The sequence below is a fragment of the Pagrus pagrus genome (genome assembly GCF_965226575.1).
Source record: "Pagrus pagrus genome assembly, chromosome: 19".
NCBI classification, from domain to species: domain Eukaryota; kingdom Metazoa; phylum Chordata; class Actinopteri; order Spariformes; family Sparidae; genus Pagrus; species Pagrus pagrus.
In genome coordinates, this window is record NC_140203.1 from 25,593,969 (window position 1) to 25,620,749 (window position 26,781).

The 26,781-nt window shown below is 38.7% G+C and overlaps 1 protein-coding gene across 4 annotated transcripts in view; it reads left to right on the forward strand.

Moving 5' to 3' along the window:
- The first annotated feature begins 11 nt into the window (after nucleotides 1–11).
- The window catches only part of ythdc2 (YTH domain containing 2), a 49,797-nt gene continuing 23,027 nt past the window's right edge, over nucleotides 12–26,781 (forward strand). For 2 of the 4 annotated variants that reach the window (XM_084383757.1, XM_084383760.1), the window contains exons 1-16: nucleotides 12–98; nucleotides 630–687; nucleotides 2,553–2,703; nucleotides 5,612–5,702; nucleotides 10,729–10,925; nucleotides 16,384–16,586; nucleotides 17,406–17,572; nucleotides 18,812–18,914; nucleotides 19,098–19,254; nucleotides 20,739–20,846; nucleotides 20,952–21,100; nucleotides 22,740–22,875; nucleotides 23,766–23,892; nucleotides 24,658–24,723; nucleotides 25,511–25,689; nucleotides 25,856–25,952. In XM_084383757.1, the coding sequence (XP_084239883.1) occupies nucleotides 2,559–2,703; nucleotides 5,612–5,702; nucleotides 10,729–10,925; nucleotides 16,384–16,586; nucleotides 17,406–17,572; nucleotides 18,812–18,914; nucleotides 19,098–19,254; nucleotides 20,739–20,846; nucleotides 20,952–21,100; nucleotides 22,740–22,875; nucleotides 23,766–23,892; nucleotides 24,658–24,723; nucleotides 25,511–25,689; nucleotides 25,856–25,952 (1,925 nt within the window). In that variant the 5' untranslated portion in view covers nucleotides 12–98; nucleotides 630–687; nucleotides 2,553–2,558. Of the gene's footprint in view, nucleotides 99–629; nucleotides 692–2,552; nucleotides 2,704–5,611; nucleotides 5,703–10,728; nucleotides 10,926–16,383; nucleotides 16,587–17,405; nucleotides 17,573–18,811; nucleotides 18,915–19,097; nucleotides 19,255–20,738; nucleotides 20,847–20,951; nucleotides 21,101–22,739; nucleotides 22,876–23,765; nucleotides 23,893–24,657; nucleotides 24,724–25,510; nucleotides 25,690–25,855; nucleotides 25,953–26,781 lie in introns of all 4 variants that reach the window. The other 2 variants (XM_084383759.1, XM_084383758.1) reach the window with 2 other exon arrangements.

Here is a 26,781-nt window from a genome sequence, read left to right on the forward strand (position 1 = left end):
TTTGAAGGAGTCGGACCGGAAGTTATCGTTACTTCCGTTATTGGCGGCAACACTGCCGGCGGAACGGAAGACGCGCAACATTTCAATAAAGTACTGAAGTAAGTACTGGGTGCTGTTTATAATAAAACATAATAACGAACAATACCGAAGCTCTTCACCAATAAATGGACAGTATTTACGTGAGTTAGTGTCAAGACAAGGTTGGGCAGGTGACGTTAGCTAGCTACAATTTTCTGTTATCAGATGTCTCTGACGCGTTCAGCTAAATGAGCTAAGTCAGTAGTGTGTTTCGATACCGGCGAAATGAAACACACCAGCCACTTGTGGAGAGGCTTATTGAAAGCAAACTCCGCTAACATCACATCACAGCAATGCTTCCGCTGTCAGAATGTCTGGCTAGCGGCTCGATTTACCAGTTCATTGTGTTATCTATTACCTCAATCTCACAAGTAGCAGAGAAATTAAGTAAAGCCTGAGTTATCTTATTTACTGTCAAGTCCAGGTCTACAGCTCTGCCGGAGACCGAAAATACAAAACACTGACAGTCATTCACACATGCATCACAGTAACGTTTAACATGTCACGTTATTGTATATCCTTAACGATCTCTTCCTCTCTGTTTCACACAGCAGCCGTGCAGCTGTTCTCGGCCCCTCTCCAGTTTCAGTCCAGACATAAATCCATACAGTAAGTAAGAATCACAGAAATCACATATGATTCTTTGTATATTCTTTAGCAGAAACGCGTAGTAATAAAACATCTAGCACAATGTTGTCATAACAAGTGACATATTTCTGAAAGTAGATCTGTCTCCTCACTATGTTGTGCTGTAGCATGGGGCGGGGCCAAAATGTGACTGTGAAATGTCCACATGGCTAATTACCACACTTCCCCAGAGGTCTTGTTTCCCTCATAGCCTTCAAGCCACTTAGTCATTGAAGTAAGTAAGAAGGCAGGGGGAGCTGAAGTGAGTCCCGGTGGCACCGATTGAGAGTCCTTTCACATGATCAACATGTATTGAGTTAAACAGTTTGTGGTGACAGTAACAGAATATGTTTATGGTGGCACTGTGCAAGAAGCCTTGAAGCTAACAAACTGAGTAGTACTGAGCACTCCTCACAATTTTTAAATGGACCACTAGGTGCAAATTAGGTGGTGTTAACCTTCTATAAAAGAAGCCAAACTTAATATGACAATATGCTGTGATTCAATATAAATTTGATGACCTTCAGCAATTTTGCTGAACTTACTAAACAGTCGGTACTGTAAGAGCTCTCCTTTTAATATATCTGGGTGTATCAAGCTGACCTGGGCAATGTTGTTGATCAACGAGCAGAACAGATTTTTTTACTGTATTTTTTATGTACAATTGGCCTTGCCCCTTAAATGCAGAGATTTCTCGAGATTCTGTGAATCTTTTGATAATGTCATTGATTCTAGATGGTTGAATCCCCAAATTCCTTGGTATTGTGTGTTGAGGAACATTGGTCGTAACTGCTGGACTGTTCTGTTCCTAGTCTTTTCTTGCTCCTGTCCTCACTTGTTTGAAACGTGATGCTTGCACCAAATTCTCAATAAGCATATATTTGCAGAAATCAATTGATGAGGTAAAACATTACATATATTGTCATTGTACCTTCATCAGTTAAATATACTGTCACAAAGGTTAGGCAAGAAATCATTTCTTTTTTTCTGATTCATTACTATCAATGTTAAACAGCTTTTTATGGAGTCAGCTTCATAGATAAGCAGTATTTACAATATATATTAGGAGAATGAAGGGGCACCCTGCTAGCCTGGGAGTTAAGTTGCTGACTATGGGCCATAATATATCTGGTGCGACCCTAAAAATACATACACAAGACAAAAAAAGATTTTCACACATACCCTTAACTGTCCGCTCTCGAAGTAAGTCACTTGACACACAATTAAAGTGTGCGTGTATGTGATTTCCAAGTGTTCCCAATGCTCTCATTAGTTGACCTGTCTTGTTTTCTGGGTACATTAAGGGGCAATATTTAAGATATGGCCAGTATTTTAGTTTAAAGCTTAAGAAAAGTACTAACATTATCAACAGAGTGTGAAGAAACAACACGGTTGGAGTTATGTCAAATACGTCTATGTACTGTGTTGCAGAGATATCTACTGAAGTTAACATGCTATCCAGCTAGCCCTGGCCCATCCTTTCTCCTAATTAGGGCTGCACCTAATGATTATTTTTTTTATCGATAAATCTATCGATTATTTTTTGGATTAATCTAAGTATATATTTTTTTGTATTACTCTATTCATATAACAACTTTCTGATACTTTCTCGTGCCCACAAGAAAAGTTTATCTTTAGATATAAAATCAATGTATTACCTAGCTCAACTGTTATTGAGATATGGTCTAGCAAAGAAAAAAAAAAGGTTCAGCTGTTTGGTTGATTAGACGTTTTAATAGTTTCCAACAATTGACTTGGAGGAAATGTTCACCTGTATGTGTGTTTTGTCTGCAATTCTTGCTGTCCCTGTGTTGAGACATACTGATTTTTGACTCTATTTTTTACAGCGCATCATGTCAAATCATGGCAGAGCTTCACGTAAACAGGCCAAGAGCCAGAACACACCACGGCATTGTTCCAGCTCCACCGGCCTTGATGAAGAAGTCAAGATAGCAGTGAACCTCTCTCTGGAGAGGTTCCGATACAGTGACGAAAAAGGTAACAATGTTTTATATCAGAAATTGAAAGCAGAACACTTCAGTTTGGTTGTCTGTGTAAAGTTAGTTATTATGTTACATGTATGGATGGGGATCTTTACAATTCAAACAATGCTGATGTCGATACTGATACTGCTTATCGATACCAATACTTAACAATGCTCTTATTAATACTGCTCCTAATAATTTGATGCAACAATAAAGACATGACATGAAAAGATGTATAAAAAATGTCAACAATATTTTTATGAATTAATTTTTTGCAGAGATAAGTTATAAGATCTGTCGTCATCTCCCTACAGTTAAAAATATTAACCATAAGCAATATAATAGAATTAGGGTCTCTGTTTTTGTAAATCTGTAAAAAACCATTGACCTGAGTTAATACCTACAGACTTTACTCACTTTATGTTTATTTACATAGGTAGCAATGACGGAGGGTACAGAGTATTTAAACTGCTTCAAGACAATCAAATTGCACAAAGCTTCTCAATTATGAACACCCAGCGAATTACTCCCACGATTGAAATGCTTGACTAACTCCCTGGCAAGCTCCATATTTGGCTGTTTACCAGATTTCTCCCAAGATGTTGATATACCTCAGACATCAACTCATAAGCTTTCAACACAGCAGCTTTAACTGTTACGTACACTCTGATTTTAGCCACACTGAGCACAGCATACGCCTCATGTGCCTTACCTGTCAAAACACATTGCAGTAATAACATACGCTCAGCATCCAGCCAATCTCTTTTTTCATGACTGAAAGCAATGACTAAAAGTTGACTAACATGTAATGACTTTTCTTTGACTAAAACTAGACTATAACTATGAAGGATAAAAATGACTAAAATGTGAACAAACCTAATAAGCATTTTTGTTTAAAGACTTAGAAAAATATGAATTCATAACATTGTTCAAAAAAAAAAATGTGAAGCGACTTTGAATGAATGCAACAAAAACAATAATATGGAAGATGGCTGAGTGGATCGATGACCCGCACTCTTCACAGCCTGTCACTTCAGGTCATATTTCAAGCAACGCTAAACGAAACAAGGAGAAATGTGCATGAATGTCAGATCACAACCTGACCGCTGTGTGTATTATCTTAATAATGGTATTAATAATGATTTAGAATAACAATCAAAAGAACGGGACTCAACGTGTAGCTCGCTAACGTCACTATACAGCTGCGAGTATGAGGAATATTATATGCCAGGTTTATTGCCTGTGGTATGTCTGCTGAGAAGACATTTCCAGTGCCTCATAGAAATATAATATTTAAAAAATCTGCATTGTATAAACAAAGGAAATTCATTAAAGCAGGTTATTTGGTGGTTTCAAAGTCCCTATGAAGCTGAGGCGAATTATTCTGTTAGCGTTTAGCGTCTGTTAGAGTTTTTGCTCAGTTTAGTTTTAGGATCCTGAAGAAGGTCTCTGGCACACCTCTGCGCAAACCACAAGTGAACTTTCATGTAAGCATATGCTTCAGCCTGGTTGTCGGCGACAGTATCCAACAAAAACTGTCCACGCAGCAGCAGCAGAAATAATCTGTTTCTGTTGGCATCGGAGGGCAATGTGAGCAAACACACCACCAGTCGTTCTCGATAGTCGCTGTTGACCATGTCCTCATGCTGTTTCAGCTGCAGCTTGGCCTCTCTTTGCTGGATTTCTTCAGTTGTTTGCTCTTACTTGAATAAGTGAACACATGGCTAGTGTGCATACAAGCGAGACAGGAAAGAAGTTTTGAGTTTGAGTGCCAGCTGACACGCCCCCATGTATGTATTGTCTATCACGCCTGCTGGGTACCCAGGATGGAGACTAGAAATCCAAACTGAATTGTTCTTCCGAGAACCAGTGATGTCACTGGTTCTCGGAAGTAAGACAGACACAGAGAACATTGAGGGGCTCACTGGTGTGTCCCTCAGCATGCACTAAATTCCATTAGATTAAGGTTGAAAATTGGCGAAGTTACCCTTTAATAAATTAAGTTGCACCATTTCATTGTCATGTTATCAGAATTCACCAAATTAATCAAACAATTTCAGAGTAAATTCATTTAAATCTGACTTTTACTTTATTTATTTTAGGAAGTCCTGACAGGCAGAAGTAATCAGTAGAGGAGCGATGGAGTGAGAACAGGGAATACCAAAAATATAGAATGAATATAGAAAAACTATAGTGAGCTAGAGTTAAAGTAGGAATACCTGAAAAAGGAAAAGCAGCATTAGAGATGCATTGTAAATATCGTCCCGATAAATGATCAGCCTGCTTTCCACAAGAATATGGATTAGCCAGCTAGGGGGGTCCTGGAGTATGCCTCTCCTCTGAGAAACATTTTGGCCATAAAAGCCCAAATTTGGTGGCCTCTAAAGCTACTATTCCATTACATACACTGATCTTAATTATTGCATATTTAGTTTGCCTATTATTACAAAGGAGAATAAAGCTTTTTGTGCATTTTACCATCTGTAATTTGCTTTTGTTTTTTTAAAAAACATTTTATGATTAAGAATCATTAGTCCATATTTTGTATGTTACATATTTATTCATTGACTTGATTATTTTAAGGGTGAACATGTTTTTAATCCCATTTATTATCTAGCCTATGCTTTGGTTGCAAATTAAATTATTTATAGAAAATAAATCAATACAAAAAATAACTTCACAAAATGTGTGAATGAAATCATGTGAATCATGAGAATTAATGTAACAGGATATGAAAATTTGAACCTGATCCAAATCATAGCCTATCATTATCTTAGTGATTTTTTTGCAGACAAAACAAGTAACCCCCCAAGCAAAAAAGGTGTCATTTAAAGTCATAATTCCCATCACTAATTTGTGCCAGTGTGAGCAGAAAGGTATGATGGTCCTTATTTTTCATTTTCCTTTCCCTGACTGAACAGAGATGGAATTTCCCTCCTCCTTGTCCAGTACTGAGAGGGCTTTCATTCATCGGATGGCCCAGTCCCTCGGTTACATTTCGAAGAGCAAAGGGTAAGTTCCTCTGCCAAGACCTAGGTTTATTTATATAGCACATTTCATACAACAAGCATAGACTCAATGCGCTTAGAAATTAAAGTAAACACCATACATGACAAAATCGCGTACAATACAATACAACACAGTACAATACAATACAATAAAAACATATAAAATAAAAACATAGAATGGGGGGGTTGCACTTCAGAACTTTAAGTGTTATTTGGCTTGATATTCTGAAAATATATCCATAGATTGTAATGCAATTTACTCAATAATTGAATGGAAAAACAAACCATGGCTGGAAGAAGCACCAAAGGTCGTAATGCCAACATGACAACAACCGGGCTTGCAAAGGCCAGCACGCCGTCTACCCCCAGGATCTCGCCATGACACAGGTGACCTCGCTCAAGCATCTCCTGCGGCGGCAGGCCCGTCTGAAATCATGGCCTTTAAGGATGAAAAAGTGAATTGATACCCATAAATTTGGCAGCAAGAGAATCTCCGTTTCACCTTTAACATTGTGTATGGAAAAAACTAATACCTTGGTGTCTGGGTCTGACCTTTTCACAGCAAATTTTCCCCCTCTCCTGTCCTCCCTTAAGGAAGATAGTGATCACTGGGATCTGTTACCTTTAACCTTGCCAGCTAGAATTAACGCCATAAAGATGAGCATATTACCCAAATTTCTTTACAAATTTCAGTGTATACCAGTTTTCTTCACAAAGGCGTTTTTTATTTCAGTAAATAGGAAACTTTCCTCATTTATTTGAAATAAAAAGTATCCACACATACACAGAGCTATACTCCAGAGGCAGTAGCCCTTTTCGCCGCAGCGAAGGCTCACCATTTCTCTGCCACACCATTTCCTGCCTAGCCATTTCTCTGCCTCTGTATGTTCACACTGAACCAAGCAGCTAGCCGCACCAGTGTGTCAATTCATACAGCACGCCGGCGCTGCGGCTCCAAAACAGACATGATGGTACACGTCATGACGTTGAGATCTGTGTGTTTTTCCCCGGTGTCCACCTGTTAATTTAAATATGTATTCTCCGACTGTTTATAATCATATGGATGCAGTTGTGATGTGTTGTGATTGAGATCCTGACCCACCAAACATCCTGGAAAATGACAAAGTTGGGTTTTTCGCTCTAAATTACATAATTACATAATCACCATTAGTAAACAGGACGCTGTCTGACTCTTTTACTCGCGGGGAGGGATGCTGTTTTCTGGGGGAAAGTTCACTGAAGTCTCGGTCGGGAGGGCTGACCATCACAGTGATTTTTTTCAATACAAGTTGTCAGAGACAGTAACTACAACAACACAAGAGTTGAAGGTGACAGAGACATGGTGAGTTAAAGTTTCACATCTCATTGTGATCAACTGCAGGAGCTGCCTGGCTCTGCTGCCGGGGACAGATGCTGTTTTTCGCGCAGAAATGCAACAAACAGTCAGTAGGACAGACAGGATGACAAACATTTTTCGGCATATAACATATTTTTTTCCCTCATTTAAGTTGCTAAAGACACTACCAGTACTGTTGTTTGGTCCTGTAACATTGCTTTGTGGGTTGAAGTGTGGGATATTTCTCTTTTATTTGATGAGTGAAGGATCTGTTCAGTTGTCAGACTGTCAACACCATCAGATCGACACACCCCTGATCCATGCCTCTGGCTTTTCCATTCACATGGACGCCGGCTCGCCTCTGCAGCTGCTCTGAAACTTCCTTCCAAGGCGAATCAGAGCCGCAGCGAAACTGTCCTCCCTCTCCGCATCTGTAACTTCTTCACAGACGGCGATACGGAGAATTGGCGCATGATTCCTGCACTGAAATGGCAGAATGAATGGGGCTCTTCTCAGCAGGGAGGACTTGGACTGCCTAACTTTCAGTTCCATTATTGGGCAGCAAATGATAAAATTATCTCCCATTGGATAGCAGGAAGTGAAATAATTGTTGTACCCGATCGGCTGATTCTAGAGAGAGACTGCTGCAAAACCACCTCATTATGCTTCTGTTTGCCATATCCAGAGCCTCTTATCAAATATACCTCTAACCTAGTTGTTATTCATTCTTTAAAAATATTGCAACAGTCTTTTGAGATTTATAAATTTTCAATTCTTGCCCCCATTGTTAAGAACCATCTATTCATTCCATCTCAGACGGATGCTCTATTCAGTACTTGGCTGAGCTATGGGATTTGTTCATTCAAAGACGTGTTCATAGATGGCTCATTTGTGTCTTTTGAACAGATTGTTCTGAAATTCAACATACAGCGAACACAGTTCTTTAGATATTTACAAATTCATAGTTTCATATCATCAAATATCACTCAATTCCCCTCACAGCCTCCAGACACACTCCCAGACTCAAGCAATGGCATCATATCATCTGGGAAGGGAATGATAAGTGACATATACTTTATTAATGACCGAAAACATGACAAGCTTTACTTCCTTAAAGGCCAGTGGGAGGCAAATTTGGACTTCTGAAATCTCAGAACTCATCTGGTCCAAAATGATTAAAGGAATATATATATTGATCTTCAATATGTATGAAGCATACTGTTATGCAGTTTTAAATTTTCTGTTGCACTGGACCAAAGTTAAACTATCCCAATTCACTTAAAATCAGCCTCCCTTGCTCTGTTTGGTGTAGTAGTAACACACAAAGTTGTATTTTAAATACAATAAAATCTTGTCTTTTGCAACACTGGTGGCCAGGTGACAAGTCTTAGTTGGATGGAAAGATTGCAACTCTCCAATTTGCACAATGGATTAGAGATATGTTGTACCCTATTAAGATGGAGAAGATAAGACACAATGTTAGGGGTCAGCACACAAGTTTACATTGATATAAGATAAGATTTATGCTTTATTTATCCCACAACGGGGAAATTCACTTGTTACAACAGCTCCAGATGCAACAGTACAGGAAAAAGAATCAGAAAAATATGCTTGAAGTTAAATAGAAAATAAATAGATATTTACAAAAAAAAAGAGCTCCTCAAGGCTTCCAGGGTCTGGTGCAGGGGGTGAGAGCAACCTTTCCTTAGTCAGATTGGTGCTTCAGGCTCTGATAACTTTATGTTGGAATAAACTCCTTTCATCTCCCCTCTCGTGCTTGTTTTAATACATGTCAGTACCCTAGAAAGAAGGTTTCACTGCATTAGGACCCTGAAAAAATTATTATAACTTATTTGTAATTGTGTGTTTATATCTGTAGGTATGTATTTATGTGTATTTGTATGTATGTGTAATGTCTATGTGTGTAAATATGTATACAGTGGTATTGTGTTTGCCTTTATATACATATGTACATGTTATTTTTCTTCTTTTTTTTAGTTATTTGATGTTTTATTAATGAGTATTTACAGTAATTGTATATTTGTTTATTTATCTATTTACTTGTGGAATCAAAGTTGTATTATCTGAATGTTTTTGTGGGTGGGGGTTGTTTATAAGTTCAGACATGTTCATGCAACTATTTGTTAATTATTGTAGTAAAATTCAAAAATAAATAAATAAAGATACGTTTTTTGTCTGCGTTTAAAAGAACACATGGTTGTAGTAATAGACTGTAATTCTAGGTATGAGGAGGAGACCTTAATTGAATGATTTAACGGATATGTCCGGTGTGTATTCGGTGAGCATGTCAAGGACATGGGAAGGAGCTGGGTGTTGCATCAATTTAAAAACGATAAGGAGTATTTTAAAATAAATGTTTTTTTTTGCTGGGAGCCAGGGAAGAGAAGTTAAAAGTGGAGTAATGTGTTCATACCGTTTAGTTTTAGTTAAAACTCTGGCTGCAGCAGTCTAAATAAGCTGGAGTTTAATTAACATCTGCTCTGTCAGTACAGCAAAAAGTGCATTACAATAATGTAGTCTACTATAAATAAATGCATGAACCAGCTTTTCAGAATTTGACTGATATAAAGCATCTCACTTTAGATATATTTCAAAGACAAAAAAGGCAGTCTTGGAGATATTAGCTATGTGTTTCTGGAAGTTCAAGCAATATTATGTAACTTTTTTTTTTTTTTACCTGAAAATAACAGCTTCAAAATCATTTTGATGGTACAGTGTCTTGTAATAGGGTGAATGGTGTCTCTAGCCCCATTCACACTGCCCTTTCAGTGCGGGAATCATGCGCTGATTCTCCACATCGCCGTCTGTGTGAAAGTTTCAGATGCGGAGAGGTGGGACAGTTTCGCTGCAGCTCTGATCCACCACTGGAGGTAGCATGAGAGCTGCAGCAGAGTCGAGCTGGCGTCTGCGTGAATGGAAAAGGAAAATGGGGTTCACAGTCTGACAGCCAAACAGATCCTTCACTCATCAAATGAAAGAGAAATGACCCACAAAGCAATGTTACAGGACCAAACAACAGTAATGTGCTAACTGGTAGTGTCTTTGGTAACTTGTATATATATATATATTTATATAAATATAAATATATGAAAATATATTTATAATTATATTATGTTGTACTTACAAGCAAAAAATACATTTAATTAAATATATATATTTTTGATATTCGCCAATTAATCGGCTATCAGCCTTTCCTTCTCCCAACTATCGTTATTATATCAGCCTTTAAAAATCCACTATCGGTCGACCTCTAATGTACGTTGCCCTCCAATAGCCTTTGCTACTGGTCGTCCAATAGTACAGATCACTGACTATTCCAGTTTTTGAAGTAATTAAAAACATTCTCTGCTCTTTGGTGGGTTGTGTTGTTGAATCTTTGGTTGTTGGTGTCATTTTGTAGACAGTGCATGTCTTTGGCGACACAACATACATACACACTCTCCCAAGATAAAAAGAAATTCATCTTCCCATTCTGGATGGAAATTGTACACTTGTGAAAATAGATTTTTGCATTAAATAATTTAACATCTGACATAAATTGACCAAAGTGAATATAATAGTAGGACCACACTAAGACTTTTGGACCATTTACTGCAACATTTTTGGCTTGCGATAAACACAAGCCAAAATCAGTTTATGAGCATGAAAGACATTTCTCCTTTTATCCTTTCAGGAAAGGAACAACTCGCTTCCTCACCCTCAGGAAGAAGGATGGATCAGAAAAACCTCAGCCTGCCATGCCCCTAACTCTCTTCCACAATTCATTATATTCCATCCGCATCCTTCTTCAGAGGTTTCCCGTCAGCAGTAGGGAACGCATAGACCTACAGCCCAACAATAAGAGTGGCATGCCTTTGTCTCCAGAGCCTGGTGAGTGTAAATGTCTATGTATAACTAGGACTGTGCAGTGACTTACACATTTTAACTGTTATAAGACAATGTACAAGGTACAAGGTTAATTCTCGTATTATCTTACATCACAAGATTGCGCAACTAAATGCAAGTTTTAGTCCCTTATGTTACACACAAAACAAAAGCTATATAAATGGATTATTAGATAATGTGAGTCTGGGTGGAAGTTTTTTTTCACTCCAGGGCTAAACTTTCATTAGCAGGCAAGCAAGACACAGGGCTGGGGTCTTAAGGAGTAGTAGTATTCATTCACAAACCAAAAGCCTAAACTGTAGGCTACATACAGTACTGCTATGTGTTGTATGAAGTTGGCTGTTCTGCTCACTGTCACACACATGCTCCCTCTATTTCTCTCTTTCAGCCTCACATTTGAGTTATTTCTCAGAGTTTGCTACATTTTAGTTTAAAAAAGAGCTTAGAAACACATTTAAAAAAAAACCTGTTGCTTAGGCCATGTGCTGAGTCAACTTAGGCCCCATGGGGCTTGCAAAAACTATGGCTGAAACCCTCCTGATAGAGGTATTTCCTGACTGGTTATGGCCCATTTAAGATGGCACATACAAAGCCTCTGTGACAGGTTGTGATTGACATAGAAAACATCAGGAGTGCTGTATGGAAATACTTCACAATTGAGGCAAATGAACAAGGAAAGGCAAAGGATTTTGGCAAGCCATGCACAATCGATGCTTCAGAGCAATGATCAAGAACAAGCCAACCTCTGTAAAGAATTCCCAAAGTTTGGTGAAAGCTCCCATCTCAATATCACTGAAGCATTAAAAAATATGGCCCAGTTGTTGTTCTGTTGTTGGCCCAACAGTCATTTGTAATTCTCAAAGTGAAGCTAATCCCCCTCAGAGCTATCGGGGCCAGAGGAATCTTAAACAGCAACAGTAGAGTTTCATTTGATAGGAAAAGACTTTGACTATTTTCAAATGTAAAATAACATACAGTTTACATACACTTGTAAAGAAGATGTACAGGTACGTGTCAAAAATTAGAATATCATGTAAAAGTTCATCTCTTTCTGTAATTTCATTCAAAAAGTGAAGCTTTCATATATTCTAGGTTAATTACACATACATTGAGATATTTCAAGCCTTTTTGTGTTGTAATTTTGATGATTATGGCCTACAGCTCATGAAAATCAAAAAACACTATCTTAAAATTAGGGCCGGGACTCGATTAAAAAAATTAATCTAATTAATTAGAGGCTTTGTAATTAATTAATCGAAATTAATCGCATTTTTAATCGCATATAAATAATTGACCTGAGAACAGTGAGAAGCAATTTTTTTCATATGGGTTTTAGTATACCATTGAATAATGACTGAATACATAAGCTTAAGCAACAAAACATTGTTTAATTTTTTTCAAGGTGGTACTTAACCAAGACCAACAGACTAGGGATGCAAATTATCGATTCATTCATTAATCGTTAGTTGATGGACCTTATCGATCGATTAACGATTACCTGATAAGATGCGATTTTCCTGAGAACCTAAATTTAAGGGGAAAATTTAAGCTGAACATTCCTTATACAGGACTCTGCACTAGTTTGTTAGTTTATTTTTAGAGCACAGCACAATGAAACATGTTTAAGTAACACGTTATTTGGTAAATGGTCTTTCCTGCCACGACACTATGATGATTACTGTATTTAACTACTTAAATCACAGTAGCATAAACTGATTTGTTGAACTCAGCCTGATGTAAACATTAATAAAACACAGGCAGCGCTATGTTTTCCCTGTGTGATGTGCACCGTGAGACAGTGACAGGTCTGTAGGCTACCTACGTCTTGACCACATGTCAGCTGTTCAGCTGCAGCAGAGGAAACTCCGCTGTTCTCAGCTCCACTGCGACGAGCGCTTTTTAAACAGTAGCGACTGGCTAAACTCCAGGAGGATACTGTAAACCGGCGCGGATCCGGTGTGTTTATCAAAGCTTGGTCGCAGTGCTGAGGCACCGGGTCGGTTTGAACTGCGTTCAGGCTACATTAAATCTTTATAGATCCATGGGCAGTGATCAGTGTCGGCGGCTTTTTAACTCGTTAAATAATTGTGCTCCAGTATAATCGGTACGCCTGAAACTCATCCAGTGAGAAACGTTCCGCGGTGCAAAAATAAGTGCGATTAAAATGTGTAAAAATTTTTAACGCGTTAATTTTTGTGTAATTAATTAATCTTAATTAAGATTAATTACATAAGTCCAATCACAAAAAAGATTTATAATACAGAAATGTTGACCATCTGAAAAGTATGTTCATTTATGTTGATGAAGGTTCTCATTCATCCAGGTCATAGTCATTCTAAGTGCTGTATCATAAGCAACTGGATGTGTTTCAGTTCCTTGAAGACGTTTCACCTCTCATCCAAGAGGCTTCTTCAGTTCTAACTAACTGGAGAGGAGTTGCAGGCTTTTAAACCCTGTGTGGGAGTGTCCTTACAGAGTCGTTAAGGACACGTGTGAGCTCTGAGTTTCAGAGTCGTTAGGGCCACTTGTGGGTTGTTGACCCAACCAGCCTTCATGTGGTTCATGTGGTATGTTTATTAAATCACTCAATACTTGGTCAGGGCTCCTTTTGCGTGAATTACTGCATCAATACAGCATGGCATGGAGGCAATCAGCCTGTGGCACTGCTGAGGTGTTATGGAAGCCCAGGTTACTTTGATAGCAGCCTTCAGCACGTTTGTATTGTTGGGTCTGCGAGTTGGCTGGCCAGTCAAGCACTGGCAAAGGTTTGAAATATTTCACTTTATGTGTAATGAATCTAGAATATATGAAAGTGTCACTTTTTTAAAATTAAATTACAGAAAAAAATGAACTTTTCCATGCTATTCAATTTTTTTAGATGCACCTGTATTTCATGGCAGTCTTCAGTTCTACAACTCTCAGTTTTCTGTGATGAATGAGTGGAACACAAACTACTTAGTCACAAAAAACATTCATGAAGTTTGTGTCAGTAATGAATTAATTATATGTCTTCTGAAAATGTGACCAAATCTGCTGGGTCAAAAAATATACATACAGTAATTTTAATATTTGATTAAATGTCTCTGCCAATTTCACGTCAATTAGGTGCTTTTGATAGTCATCCAATAACTTCTGGCATGCCTGAAATGTAACCACTCCTCCTCTATAGAGTCGGTGCAGTTCAACTACATTTGTTGGCGTCCTGGCACAGACTTGTTTCTTCAGTACAGTCCACATGTTCTGATGGGGTTCAAGTCAGGACTTTATGAAGGCCATTCCAAAAGCTCAATTCTAGCCTGATTGATCCGTTCCTTTACCACTTTTGACGTGTGTTTGGGATCATTGTCCTGTTGGAACACCCAACTGCACCCAAGAGCCAATCTTCTGCTGATGATTTTAGGTTTTCCTGAAGAATTTGGAGATAATCCTCCTTCATTATTGCCTTTACTTTTTGTAGAGCAATAGGTCCACTGGCAGCAAAACAGCCCCACAACATAATACTACCAGCACCACCACTATGCTTGACAGTAGTTATGGTGTTCTTTGGGTTTTGAAGGTCTCACCTTCTCTCCTCCAAACAGCGTCTGGATCAAGGGCTTCTTTCTTGCACGGCAGCCTCTCAGCTCATGTTGATGTAAAACACACTTGACTGTGGACACTGCCGTCTTCCAGCAGCTTCTAATTGATTGCAGACTTTCTTTTTGGTGGTTTTTCATTGACTCTTGACCATCCTGACCAGTTTTCTCTCAGCAGCAGGTGATAGTTTGTGTTTTCTTCCTGATCGTGGCAGTGACACAACTGTGCCATGCACTTTATACTTACAAAGAAATGTTTGTACAGTTGATCTTGGGACCTGTAACTGCTTTGAAATGGCTCCAAGTGACTTTCTTGACTTGATCAAATCAATAATGTGCTCTTTCAGACTTTCCCATTCTAGTGTTTGTGGCTGAATCTAATGACTGTATCAAACAAGCCCTATTAAAATGGGCCCAGAAAAGTCAGCAGCTGTTATCAATCAAATCAAATCAAATCAAATCAAATTTTATACCTTATAAATTTTATAAATTATTAAATTTTATAATCAGAATCAGTTAGAGGAAGTTAGGAGGCCACGCTACAAAGAACATTTGATTGACGCAACTTTCTATAATCACCTTAATTGATCGTTCCAGTTAAGTATGTATATTTTTGATCCAGCAGATTTGGTCACATTTTCAGAAGACCTATAATAAATTCATTATTGAACCAAACTTCATGAATGTTTTTAGTGACAAAGTAGTGTGTGTTCATTCCATCAGAAAAATGAGAGCTGTAGAACTCATTGGAACTCAAGACTGACATGCCTGCTCTTCACAAGTGGATGTAATCTTTTGAACAGGACTGTATATGCTGCTGTGCTTCACACAATACACAAGCCTTGTTATATTTAGATTTGAATTCAATCAAATTTTTTATCCCTTCAATGTTGTGTCAAGAAAAGGTATTGTATTGAAGTTAAAAATTCCAATATAATGACAACACCAGTACATTTGACATTCTCCTGTGACACTGATGTGTTTAAAATGTCAGTAATAAAATCAATTAGCTGACTGGCACATGTTTACACGGCAAGGGATGTTATCAGGCCCAGAAGCTTTGCTCATGTTCACTCTAAGCAGGATTGTTCTCACATCCACTCTGGTTACTGACAGTGGTCAGTCCTCTGGATGTAGAGTAGACTTTACGGCTGAGTCCTTGTTGAGGAGATCAAAGCAAGCATTAAATATTTAGCTCATCTGGCAGCGTGGCCACGCACATGATGGGTGTGTTCCTGCTTTTGTAGCCTGTAATGGTATGGATACTCTTCCCCATGTCTTTGGTGTTGTTAATGTTCAGGTCTTGCTCCACTCTTTGCTGATATCTCCACTTGATACCAGTTATCAGTTTCACTCCAGCGGTGTTGCATGCTTCCTTGTCACCTGACTGAAATGCAGCTTTTTTGACTTGGGATAGAGCTCGCCCTTATCCATTCATTTTTCCTTTTCTTGTTGGGGAGTGATTTAATTGTCCGTGTGATCACCACATACACATGTGCCGATGTAAAAATGGCAAAACTAATGTAATGGTGATGTAATCAATCTGGTGCGCCTCTATACTGCCCACTTATAAGAAACATTCCTGACTCTTTGTTCTATGGACTACATTATAAAACAATAATAGAAGGTTATATCTTTGCAATTGGTTGTTTTTTGGTTGTCAAAGTCATCGCACAATATCTGTCACTGTGATTTTGTGGGAAATAACACACTGTTCAAACAGAAGAAAGTTGCTGGAATACCTGATGTATTTTACCAGAAAGTAACCATACTAGGCGTCTGCTTTGCAAGTAGGAAATAATACCTGAATGTCAAGTTAACTCATATGTTGTATAGGGTCGGGTAATAATCTTCACCTCTTTCCTCAGACAACAGTTGTGACAGGAATAGGACAAGTGGGCGCTTAAACAACGGCATACCCATGGCGCCTCGGAGGAGGAGTCCATCAGAACTGGACAGCTTTCGATGCTCCCTGCCTGTGCATGAACGCCAGGGGGAGATTGTCCAGCTCATCAGAGAGAACAGGGTAGTGCTGGTGGTGGGAGAAACTGGCTCTGGAAAAACTACACAGGTGGTTCTCCCCGACAGATACACCGTCCAACAGCTCACAGATTGTGATGAAAATTTGTACAGACCTGAGAGATTAAACTCTTCCCAGGATGTTTTCCAGCCACAGTGCTGAAGCTCTTAAGTTTTATTTTGCACCACTGGAAGAAATTTGTGCATCTGCTGACATGAGAAAAGCTTTAGACACACATTGTTGCAGTTGTAAATGTTGAATTCCATTCCATTGATACGGACACTGCAGATCAATAGAAATAAATCTCTATTAGACATACCAATTTAAACTCAAGTGTGAAGAACTCACGCAACACAAACACTGATGCATGGAAGAAAAGTCACTTGACTGTGCACACATACTGGTTTTAAACAGAATGAATAGACATGTTTCAGGTTTATTTAACTGTTTTAGTTGTCTCCCGTAATACCAAATTGGAGGAAATTATTGATGTCTCTAATATGAAATTTTGAAAGCAAATTAATGTTATCAAAAATCACTGATTTCATAATGTATGAGATACCATGGTGTGGAATTCAGTATTTTCGAATAATAGAGTTTAGTGGTCATAATGACATTTCATCCTTTTAGAGTTTAGTGGTCATAATGATATTTCATTTTTCATTTTTTCATTTTTTATACAAATATGGTATTATTGATACTAAAACACAATCGCAAGATCTTGGAAGTGTGCAGAGATTTGTTTGATTTGCATGTCTTTCAGTGTTTACAAAATATAGCATTTTTGGAGGGACTGATATTGTATAACTATACCATACAGAGCCTCAGCATGAAGGCTGTAAAGGTAATTAATTGTTGTGTGTTGTCCAGATCCCACAGTTCCTCCTGGATGAGTGCAGTAGGAATAATGAGCCCTGCAGAATCTTCTGCACTCAGCCCAGACGTCTGGCTGCCATTGCTGTGGCTGAGAGAGTGGCAGCTGAGAGAGGAGAGAGTGTGGGCCAGACTGTCGGCTATCACATCAGACTAGAGAGCAGGTAGAGTAGACCAGAGTGTCTACATGCTTTGTGTTTTTGTAGGGCACACTATTCCATATTTACTATGAAAATCTGGACACAGTATTCCACATTCTGAATCTTTGTGTATGGCTTTGAAAGAGAATTTTGATTAAATAGAAGTTAAGAAATTTCTGATTTGTGCAATTGAAGTTCGATGGAAATTATCCCTATAGACCATAGTGGTGGAGAAAGTATCGTATCCATCTGTCTGTTTTCTTCTGGGGTGGCGGTTCCTCTTTTCAAAAAGAAGTACTCAAATTATCAAGGTATCACACTACTCAGCCTCCCTGGGAAAGTTTATTCCAGGGTGCTAGAATGGAGGCTCTGGCCGAATGGCGAACCTCGGAATCAGGAGGTTCAATGCAGATTCCATCCCGGTTGTGGAACAGTGGACCAGCACTTTACCCTTGCAGACCTGCTGTAGAGGTCATGGGAGTTTACTCATTCAGTCTACAGGACCTCTAGGAGTAGCCATGATGAGGAGAGTGTCCAGTTATAAAACCTCAGAATTTTGTCTCTGCTTTTTGCAGATGACTTGGTTCTGCTGGCTTCTTCGGTCGATCCGTTGTACAGCAATTAAACAAACATCCGAAATTTGAACATTGGAGCTGTATTTGGAAAAAAAAAGCTTTTGGGGAATTTGTTTTGCCACAACAATTCCACCTGAAGAGTTAGTCATGGGTATTTCCTGGACTCAGCTCAATTATTAAACAAATTGTTTGAGTTTAAGCAGCACATACAGTGATACATGTCAGCTTTCGTTTCTGTAGATATAGAACAAAAAGTCTGTTATATGCTTCTGCCTAACAAAATCCACCTATTATGTGACATTTTGGATTGATGACTGGATGTGAGGATGGGAATGAAAGGGAGGGGGGTATTTGTCAGTTTAGGCTGGTCTGCTGTCATAACTAATTTCTCCTTCGTTCATTCTCTCTGCTCTCTTGAATCTGAAGAAGCAGGGAGGAACATTCACATGAAAAAGAAAGCGCAATTACATTTACAGATAGATCAATCTTACTGATTGACACCTGAAAAGGGCCTCTTAGGTGAGGTTAGATTGAGGCATGGCCCCTCTCCCAAACCTAAAGTAACTATTTAACTTCTATTTGCACAATTAGCATTTATGTAATGTTCCATGTCTAACATTTGTGAACTTCTGGAAAACAGTTAGTTTGCTCAATAAGGACATGTTTCTTGTAACTGTTGAAATCTTAGGGTCTCCCCCAAGACGCTGCTAACCTTTTGCACCAGTGGAGTGTTCCTCAGAACATTGATGGCTGGAGATGCCAGCCTGACAACTGTCACACATGTCATTGTGGTGAGCATCAAAAATCAGGAAACTCGTCCACTCTGTATTCCTGCTTATGAAATACACATATTTGAAGCTTATGAAATACACATATTTAAAGCTTGGATTGTTTTTTGAAGAGTAACATAACAGCAGGCTGAAAAGCTATGTTTTGTTCTTTTGTCCTATGTTGTTCTTTCTGTGTTTTAACAGGACGAGGTGCATGAGCGTGATGGTCTGACTGATTTCCTGCTCACTAAAATGCAGGATGTGCTTCAGAAGATCCCAACATTAAAACTTATTCTCTCCAGTGCTGCTCTGGATGTAGACCTGTTCCTGAAGTATTTTGGCTCCTGCCCTGTGATCAATCGTAAGTCCTACTACGTCCATCATTTTTTAAATAAATTCCAATCTCTACCAACAGTGACAAATGACGTCCTCATGCGGCTGACATTGGTAAACATTTAATTCTAGCCCTACCTGACTTAACCTCTGCTTTTGATACTATTGATCACTCCATCCTGGCTAAATGTCTAAATAAGTCGGTTGGTATCTCAGGCTTTGCTCTCAATTGGCTATTGTCCTGAGATAAGATATACCTTTACTGGTTCCCCCACAGGACAAATTCAGTATATGTTTCACTGAACGTTTTGGGGTGTCATAGACAACTTTGTGTCCTCAACCACCCATGTGCTCTGTGACATTCGGCAAGGTTCAATCCATGGTCTCATTCTTTTCTCACTTTAACATGTTACCTTTAGACAACCTCATTAGCCAGTTAATTTGCTAATCTCTCACCACTACACTGATGACATGCAGCTAATCGATATAGGTAGTTAGTTACCCTCTGACCCTATGACTTGCTGGCTGCTCTTAAGGAGTAGATGTCACTCAATTTTCTTTAACTAATCAGACAGACAGACAGAACTGTTGTTGGTCCTCATTAGTCCTGCCTCATCTGGCCACTAATGTTGAACGCTCCACAAGAAACAAAAAATAGAAAAGAAAGAAAATCCATGATGTGACCTGGGAAAAGTTCATGGGTCTACAATCAACATGAGATGATATCATCTGCCTATTTGACGCAACTGGTCAGGAGAAGCTGCCACCCGTTTTTCTGCTTTTCGCCATTAAAGCAATATACAGCACATAAATAATTGTAAACCACTGTAACTGATTAAGTGCAGTAAAGTTTACCTTAAAATGACTTTACTAACACATAAAACATGGCTTAGCAACAAGAAGATTTAACACAAGTATTAAATTCACCTCAAAAATGACTCGTCTAGCAGACTTTCCCCCTTCTGATAGCAGCAAATAACATGCATTATTCATACTTTCTCGCTCATTGCCAGTGTAAATCAGCATCTCCCAGCAGAACACTGTGGCTGAAATTTAGCCTGTATGCATGTTTTTCAGCCTGACGTTGTTGAAACAGAACAGCTAGTAATATTGCCATATTTAGAGCAACAAGTTAGTGGATTTCTAGGTGATATGCTTGATGAGCCGTCTTTTCTCCAAAATCCAAAATATTTCCACACTGCTGATTTATTTCTGAGAGGAAAGTAAATATCCTGATTGCCTTTTTTTTGGCTGCTTGTTATGAAGGAAGGAGGTGACCGATCTGCCAGGGGAACTTCCCAGATAAAGGCATTTCTTAAAGATGATTTTCAAAGAGGTTTTTCACTTTGCATCACTGATATTGAACTGTTGATCACTGAATCAATACATCAGTACATGGTTATTATAAACTGAAACACTACAAATGTGTGTATGAGGAATGGGATGTTGATTATTATTATTGTTAGTGTATTTTTATGAATTAATGACAATTTAAAAAATATATTTTTTTAGTCAAAGGAAGACAGTTTGAAGTGAAGGAATTCTTTCTGGAGGACATTCTGAAGCTGACAGGCTTCAACAATAAGGACATGAGGAAATACAAGGAGGAGACACACAGAAGTATGAACCTTTTATTAATTAGTTACCTTTATCACACAAAAGGCATCTTTGCATCCTACATGTTGTCTTAATTTCCTCTGTGTGTATCACATAATCTTGTCTCAGAGGAGAAGAAGCAGAAGCGTTTGACGGAGTGGTGTAAGGCTGTGGAGAATAGTTGTGTAGAAGGGGAACAGATGACCACAGTGTCTGCCACAGGCCGGGACCAGGACAGCAACTCCCTGGAAAGAGGAGACGGCACCTTCAACAAAACCGTAAACCAACAAGCACACACACCACTCTCTATGCACCACTCCAGTGGGTCTGATCAAGTCCAGTGTTCAGCATCTTAATTGGCTGGTCAGTGTGGCTAAAAGGAGACAGTTTAATTACCTCAGTCATCAAGCATGTGGCCATTTTGAGCTGATGTAGCGCCACTACTCATTTTCCCTAAGGCTTGATAAGCCTTTTGTTAGATTTCATTAAAATGTAAAAGTATGTAGAAAGCTTGTGACACCTTGTGAATTTGACCAGTTGTGCAGCAGCACTCTTGTCTAATGGCAAGTAATACCCATGTAGCCCCCTGAAAATTAAAAGTCGACATAGAATTATTCTGTCTTGTTCTCACTCCAGCTGGCTGTTTCCTCCAGTGAATACTGTACTGTGAACTCCTTTGCAATTGTAAACGGACTGGGTTGTGTGTGGAAAGTTCAGTTAATGAAGGGTTGGGTACTGAAACACAGGCCCTGGGACTAAATTATAGCTAAATTATTATAGATCGTAATGGCGTGTTAGCTCCGTTAGCTCTGACGTCGGTGGCTGTTTATCTGTATCCATTTTGTGGGCTGTCGTCCCTGACGCAGACTCCTCTGGTCTCCCAGCCCTGTCTGTGTATAGGAGAGCAGAGGAGCCCCTCCTACTAATGTTCATTACAGTACAACAAACCCTCTGCAAGTAAAAAGCCTTTACTTACTTTATCAGGTCTCCTGTTCAACAAGCGTAACCATGTAAACATGTAGAGCAGGGTCATTTTAATCTGCTCTGTCCGCTCTGTGCCAGTGCAGATTGGCATATTGTTACAACGAGCCAAAACAAAATCTGCCTGTATGGAGTCTGTTTAAATTAGTTTGAGACATATCTTAAAATTATGCAAATTCTTGTAAACTGTTGCTGGCTGAGACAAATAATTCTAACAGACATATTTTATACTTTATATTATACTATCCTCCATTTACCAGCAGTGGGCCACCTGGGCCACTCCAGTGAATCATCTCAGCAGAGGGAGGAGGATAGAGGACAGGAGGGATGACTGATACTGATTTATGTCTATGTTCTTCATTCACTCTGTATTGTGATGTTGACTCCAATGAGATATTGTTGAGTGTATATTGTGACTTTGCTGTTGTAAACATTACTGTTGCTACTCTAGGAATGGCATTTTGTTAGATTTAATATATTTAACATAAATAAACTCTGATACAGTTTTAAATCTATTCTTTTTTTAAAAAGCAATTACATATATGATTTTTGGTCGCACGCACACATACATTGTTGAAGTTGTTGAGTTGAAATTTTTTCAGCATGAGGTGGTTCTGTTCAGTTAAAAACTGTCTTCAAGGTTGTCAGATCTCTATATGTGTATTCATATATTAACAATATAATTGAAAATTAATTGTTTGCTTTGAATGAAGTCTTTAAAATGGGAAAAATAATGCTTGAAAAAGTAAAAGAAAGGCGTTGAATTTCACTTTATAATGTCTGTTTGAACTCTGGAAATTGGAAAACGCAACCCCACCTCCTCCCAATCTGATGGCAGAAAGGGGTTTCTGAGGCTTCATCCAGACAAGTTGTATTGAGTGTAGGTGTGTTATTTGAAACCTGACTGTTGACTCTGTGTGTGATTTTGTGTGACAGAATGAGAATGGCACAGAACAGTTGGAGCAGTGGCTGATGAAAGAAATGGACTCCTGCATTTCCAACATTTTCCTCAATGAAGACCAGGATGCTTTCACTCAGCTCTTCAACCTCATCCTCTATGAAAGGGTTAACGGTATTGCTCTCAGGACTTCTCTCTTATTCATCTTTTTGGAATTATTAATATTTTCTTTGGAGGTTATACATACATTTGAAAATATGTACACTACTACTTGGTAATAGTTATTTCAGTCATGGTGATTAACCTTTATTTGTCAGTTTTTTCAACTGAATTTCCAGAAACTTTACCATTTTACGATATACTATACAGTTTTTGTAAAATAAGTTACATATGCTTCTCATTAAAAATGTCTAATATTGTCACTTAACCTGGAAATAACCAGAAAGTTTGAGGATTAAGAAAGTAAATGGAAGTGTCACAAGTCACATTGTTATTCTAAACAAAGACTCAAAACATTGTTAGACTAAGGTCAAAGATAAACTTGCTTTTAACAATGTGTATGCATGATCTCTGCCTCCCATATCTGCCGTCCGTTTGGAGCATTAGTCTTTCTTTCACAAGATGCAATACACACATAAAAATAGGGGCAGTGTAGGGCTAGTATGGGGGTGTGACAAGAAGGGACAGTAATTGGGACAATAAGCACATCAGCATCAGCAGGGACAACAATGGGACAACAAGCTAATGTTTGCCATGTAGTAGTATCCTCCAGTAAAAGTATATAGGCAAATATGTGAACAACTACCAAAATACTTAATCAATACATCAGACTTAGTTCGAAGAGACACACAAACAACTTCATCTCAGATACAGAATTAGCTAAATAAACAACAAAACACTCCCATCAGCTTAAGTACTGTCGAAAGAAGGCTGTCTTTTAGTGGTCTCAGAGTAAAGAGTAGCAGTTACTGAATCACTTCTAATGAACATGAGAATGAATGAATGAATGCATTTAATATATGAATGCTCTAGCTGTTTCCTCATACTTGTATTCTTTTACCTAGTGGACTACAGGCACAGCGAGACAGGGTCCACACCTCTGATGGTGGCAGCAGGTCGAGGGTTCCTCACACCGATGGAGCAACTGCTCAGCATGGGGGCCAACATCAACATGAAAGCAGCCAATGGATGGTAGGACATTCTTCATGTTAAGCTGATGTTAGGCCACTAAGTTAAGTCCCATTCAGGTCACACTAGAGACTCAAAATACTATGAATCACACCTGGACCAATAAAGTCACGCTACTGACTGAAAACACTCAGACATCAGATGATACGAATATGTAGGCTATAACATCTACATGGCACTGTGGTCCTACAATTGAAACATGAGACAATTTGTAACATCATATGTAGGGAAAAATTCACATGTCAATCAAACCTCCTCCGGGCTTTCCTCCTTGTCAAGCTTGATCTATAATTCTGCGCTGAATCATTACGACAGAGTTAGAAATATGGGCTAACGTTAAATCTTTGTGGTACCAGGGTAACATTAAACGTTTGAACAGCTGTTTTTACTGGAGGCTGACAAGTGTGGCATTCAAGTCATATCTAGTCTCACATAGCCAGACCTCTCTCATCTGACCCGTTTTCAGTTTATCTAGTCTCGGAATATATAACGCAACACCATCACCTTGTCCAGGATAGGGACAGGACACTGAAGACAGCCAGGCAGGCAGGAAAAAAAAACATCCTCACAGCTGCATGTAAACAGCAATATCAGTGGAGAATTCTTTTTTATTTGCCATGGAAACAGCTTAGTTGGATTGTCTTCTTTTTCTTTTTCAGAATAAGGACAAAAACCGCAATACTGTGCATGTAAATGTAGCCATTGTATTGTTTGTCACATGTAAATGCTTTGAATACATGACGCAAAAGTGTTCTCATCTCATTTCAGGACAGCTTTAGACTTTGCCAAACACTTCCAGCAAACAGAGGCTGTGGATCTACTCAAATCCTCCATGTGAGTGTAATGTGGACCTCAATGCACAACACATGTAATGTGAAGTGAAACTCACATCTCTTCCTATGAGTTTTCTTTTAGACTTTTGCACCTAAATGGCAGCTCTGGCTGAAATTTTATTTCAAAAAGCAGTGTGTGTCCAGCACACACACACACTCCCTGAAATAGAGAATTGAGTATAGAGAAGCATGTACAAAATGCAAATACAATTCACACCCTGATGATTTGTGATGCATCCTAGTTTTTGTGCACAACTTTGGTTTAAACACACAAAAAAACTTTTTGATAGAGATGCACCAATCACTCACTGAATTTGAGGGACTATATGAAAAGTCTTGTGGAAGAGTGAGGAGTCTGAAAAGGGATTACCTGTTTGTTCTTTTGCTTAAATAAGGCAGCTTTACTAACCTTTGACATAGTAGCTCCTTCCAAAAGAGTGTTTGACTAGGATGTTCACTGAAGAGATGCATCATTCTCTTATTTTTACCATCATTTTAGAATTTATGATTTTCCTTTTTTTGTCATGCACATTAGTGGCTATTTGGAAATATTATTCGAAGACTTTAATTGGGGTACAGCATTTAAAATTCTTTACGCTTTAACTCTTTTTTTAATGTTTAGACAAATCAGTAATGTTCAACCATCCCAGTAAGTTTTGTGCAGTCCCTAAAAAACGTCATTAAGTAAAGGTATGTCCAGATTTAAATACTTTTGTGTAAGGGTTATGAATTGATAAACGTGTTGGACCCCTGATCAGCTTATACCTACATTCCTGTTAACTGTGCAGTCCTTTTGGGGAGGTGAGCAGCCTGGACGAGTCCACTCTGGTGCAGTGTGGCAGTGCAGAGCTAAGCCCTGAAGACCAGGAGCTACTCAAACTGTACCACCACAGCTTTGATGATGAGTTGGTGGACCTGGACCTCATCATGGAGCTGCTGCATAATATCTGCTCCACCAGCAGTGATGGTGAGCCTCAGCACATATCTGGATTTTAACAACATAGCTGCTTATTAAGGAGTGTGTTTTATGGTGACAACTGAGGATTCACTCTTACCAAGTTTACCTGATTTCAGGCAATATGGCTGATATTTCAGGATTATCTGAATGTGAGTCTTTATCTGTTGGTCTTCAGGTGCTGTCCTGATTTTTCTTCCTGGATACGATGAGATAGTGACACTCAGGGACCGCATCCTGTATGACGATAAAAGATTTTCCACCCACTCTGAGAGGTGAAATATATACTTTACATAAGAAGCATGTAAATTCTAACACCATACAATCTAATACAATATGTTTTATTAGTATGATGAGCACTCAAGGGTAGGTTATGTTCATGTTAAGATGTTTCTTCATGGTATATACTGTACAGATACATAAATTAGAAGGCATTTTATATAATAGATAATAAAAAATGTTGTACATGTGGGCTCTCCAAATACTCTCCATACCACCAGTTGCTGTTTATGTCTATATGTTATTTGAAAAGTGAAACCAAAAAGACTTGTGGATATAAAGTTGCTGTAATCATTAAGCAGTGTTTTGAAAATATTGCTGGTATAAAGTGGCTGGTACTGGCGGAAAGACGGAAGGGAAAAATAAGGAGAAACTTCACTAAATGGGTGAAATCATGGATACTACAGTGACAGGCTCAAGGGGATTTGTCCTTTCTTTTCCCATTTCTCTTCTTGTGCACAAATTTGCTTAGCTGAACAGCCAATCCTGATTTCTCTTACTGCTCGGTTCTCTCACTGCCAATTAAATGTGCTCTGTCTGCCGAAAAGCCGCAGACATACCAGCAAGGGCAAGCTAGTGACAACTGTGAGGGACATACCACAGAAATTAGAGTCCCAGACGCTAACCCACAGCCCCGACATTGTTCAACAGTCTGTTTGGTGTATCTGGGCAATCGTATGTATGTCAGTCGTGGACCCCAGGTATATTAGCAAGTTGCCATAACATCAGCAGAGGATTCTCCATATAAACAAAAGTAGCCTCTCCATAAACAATATACACACATAGTAGGGTCAAAAAGTCAGATTTTTTTAAAATTTCAACTGA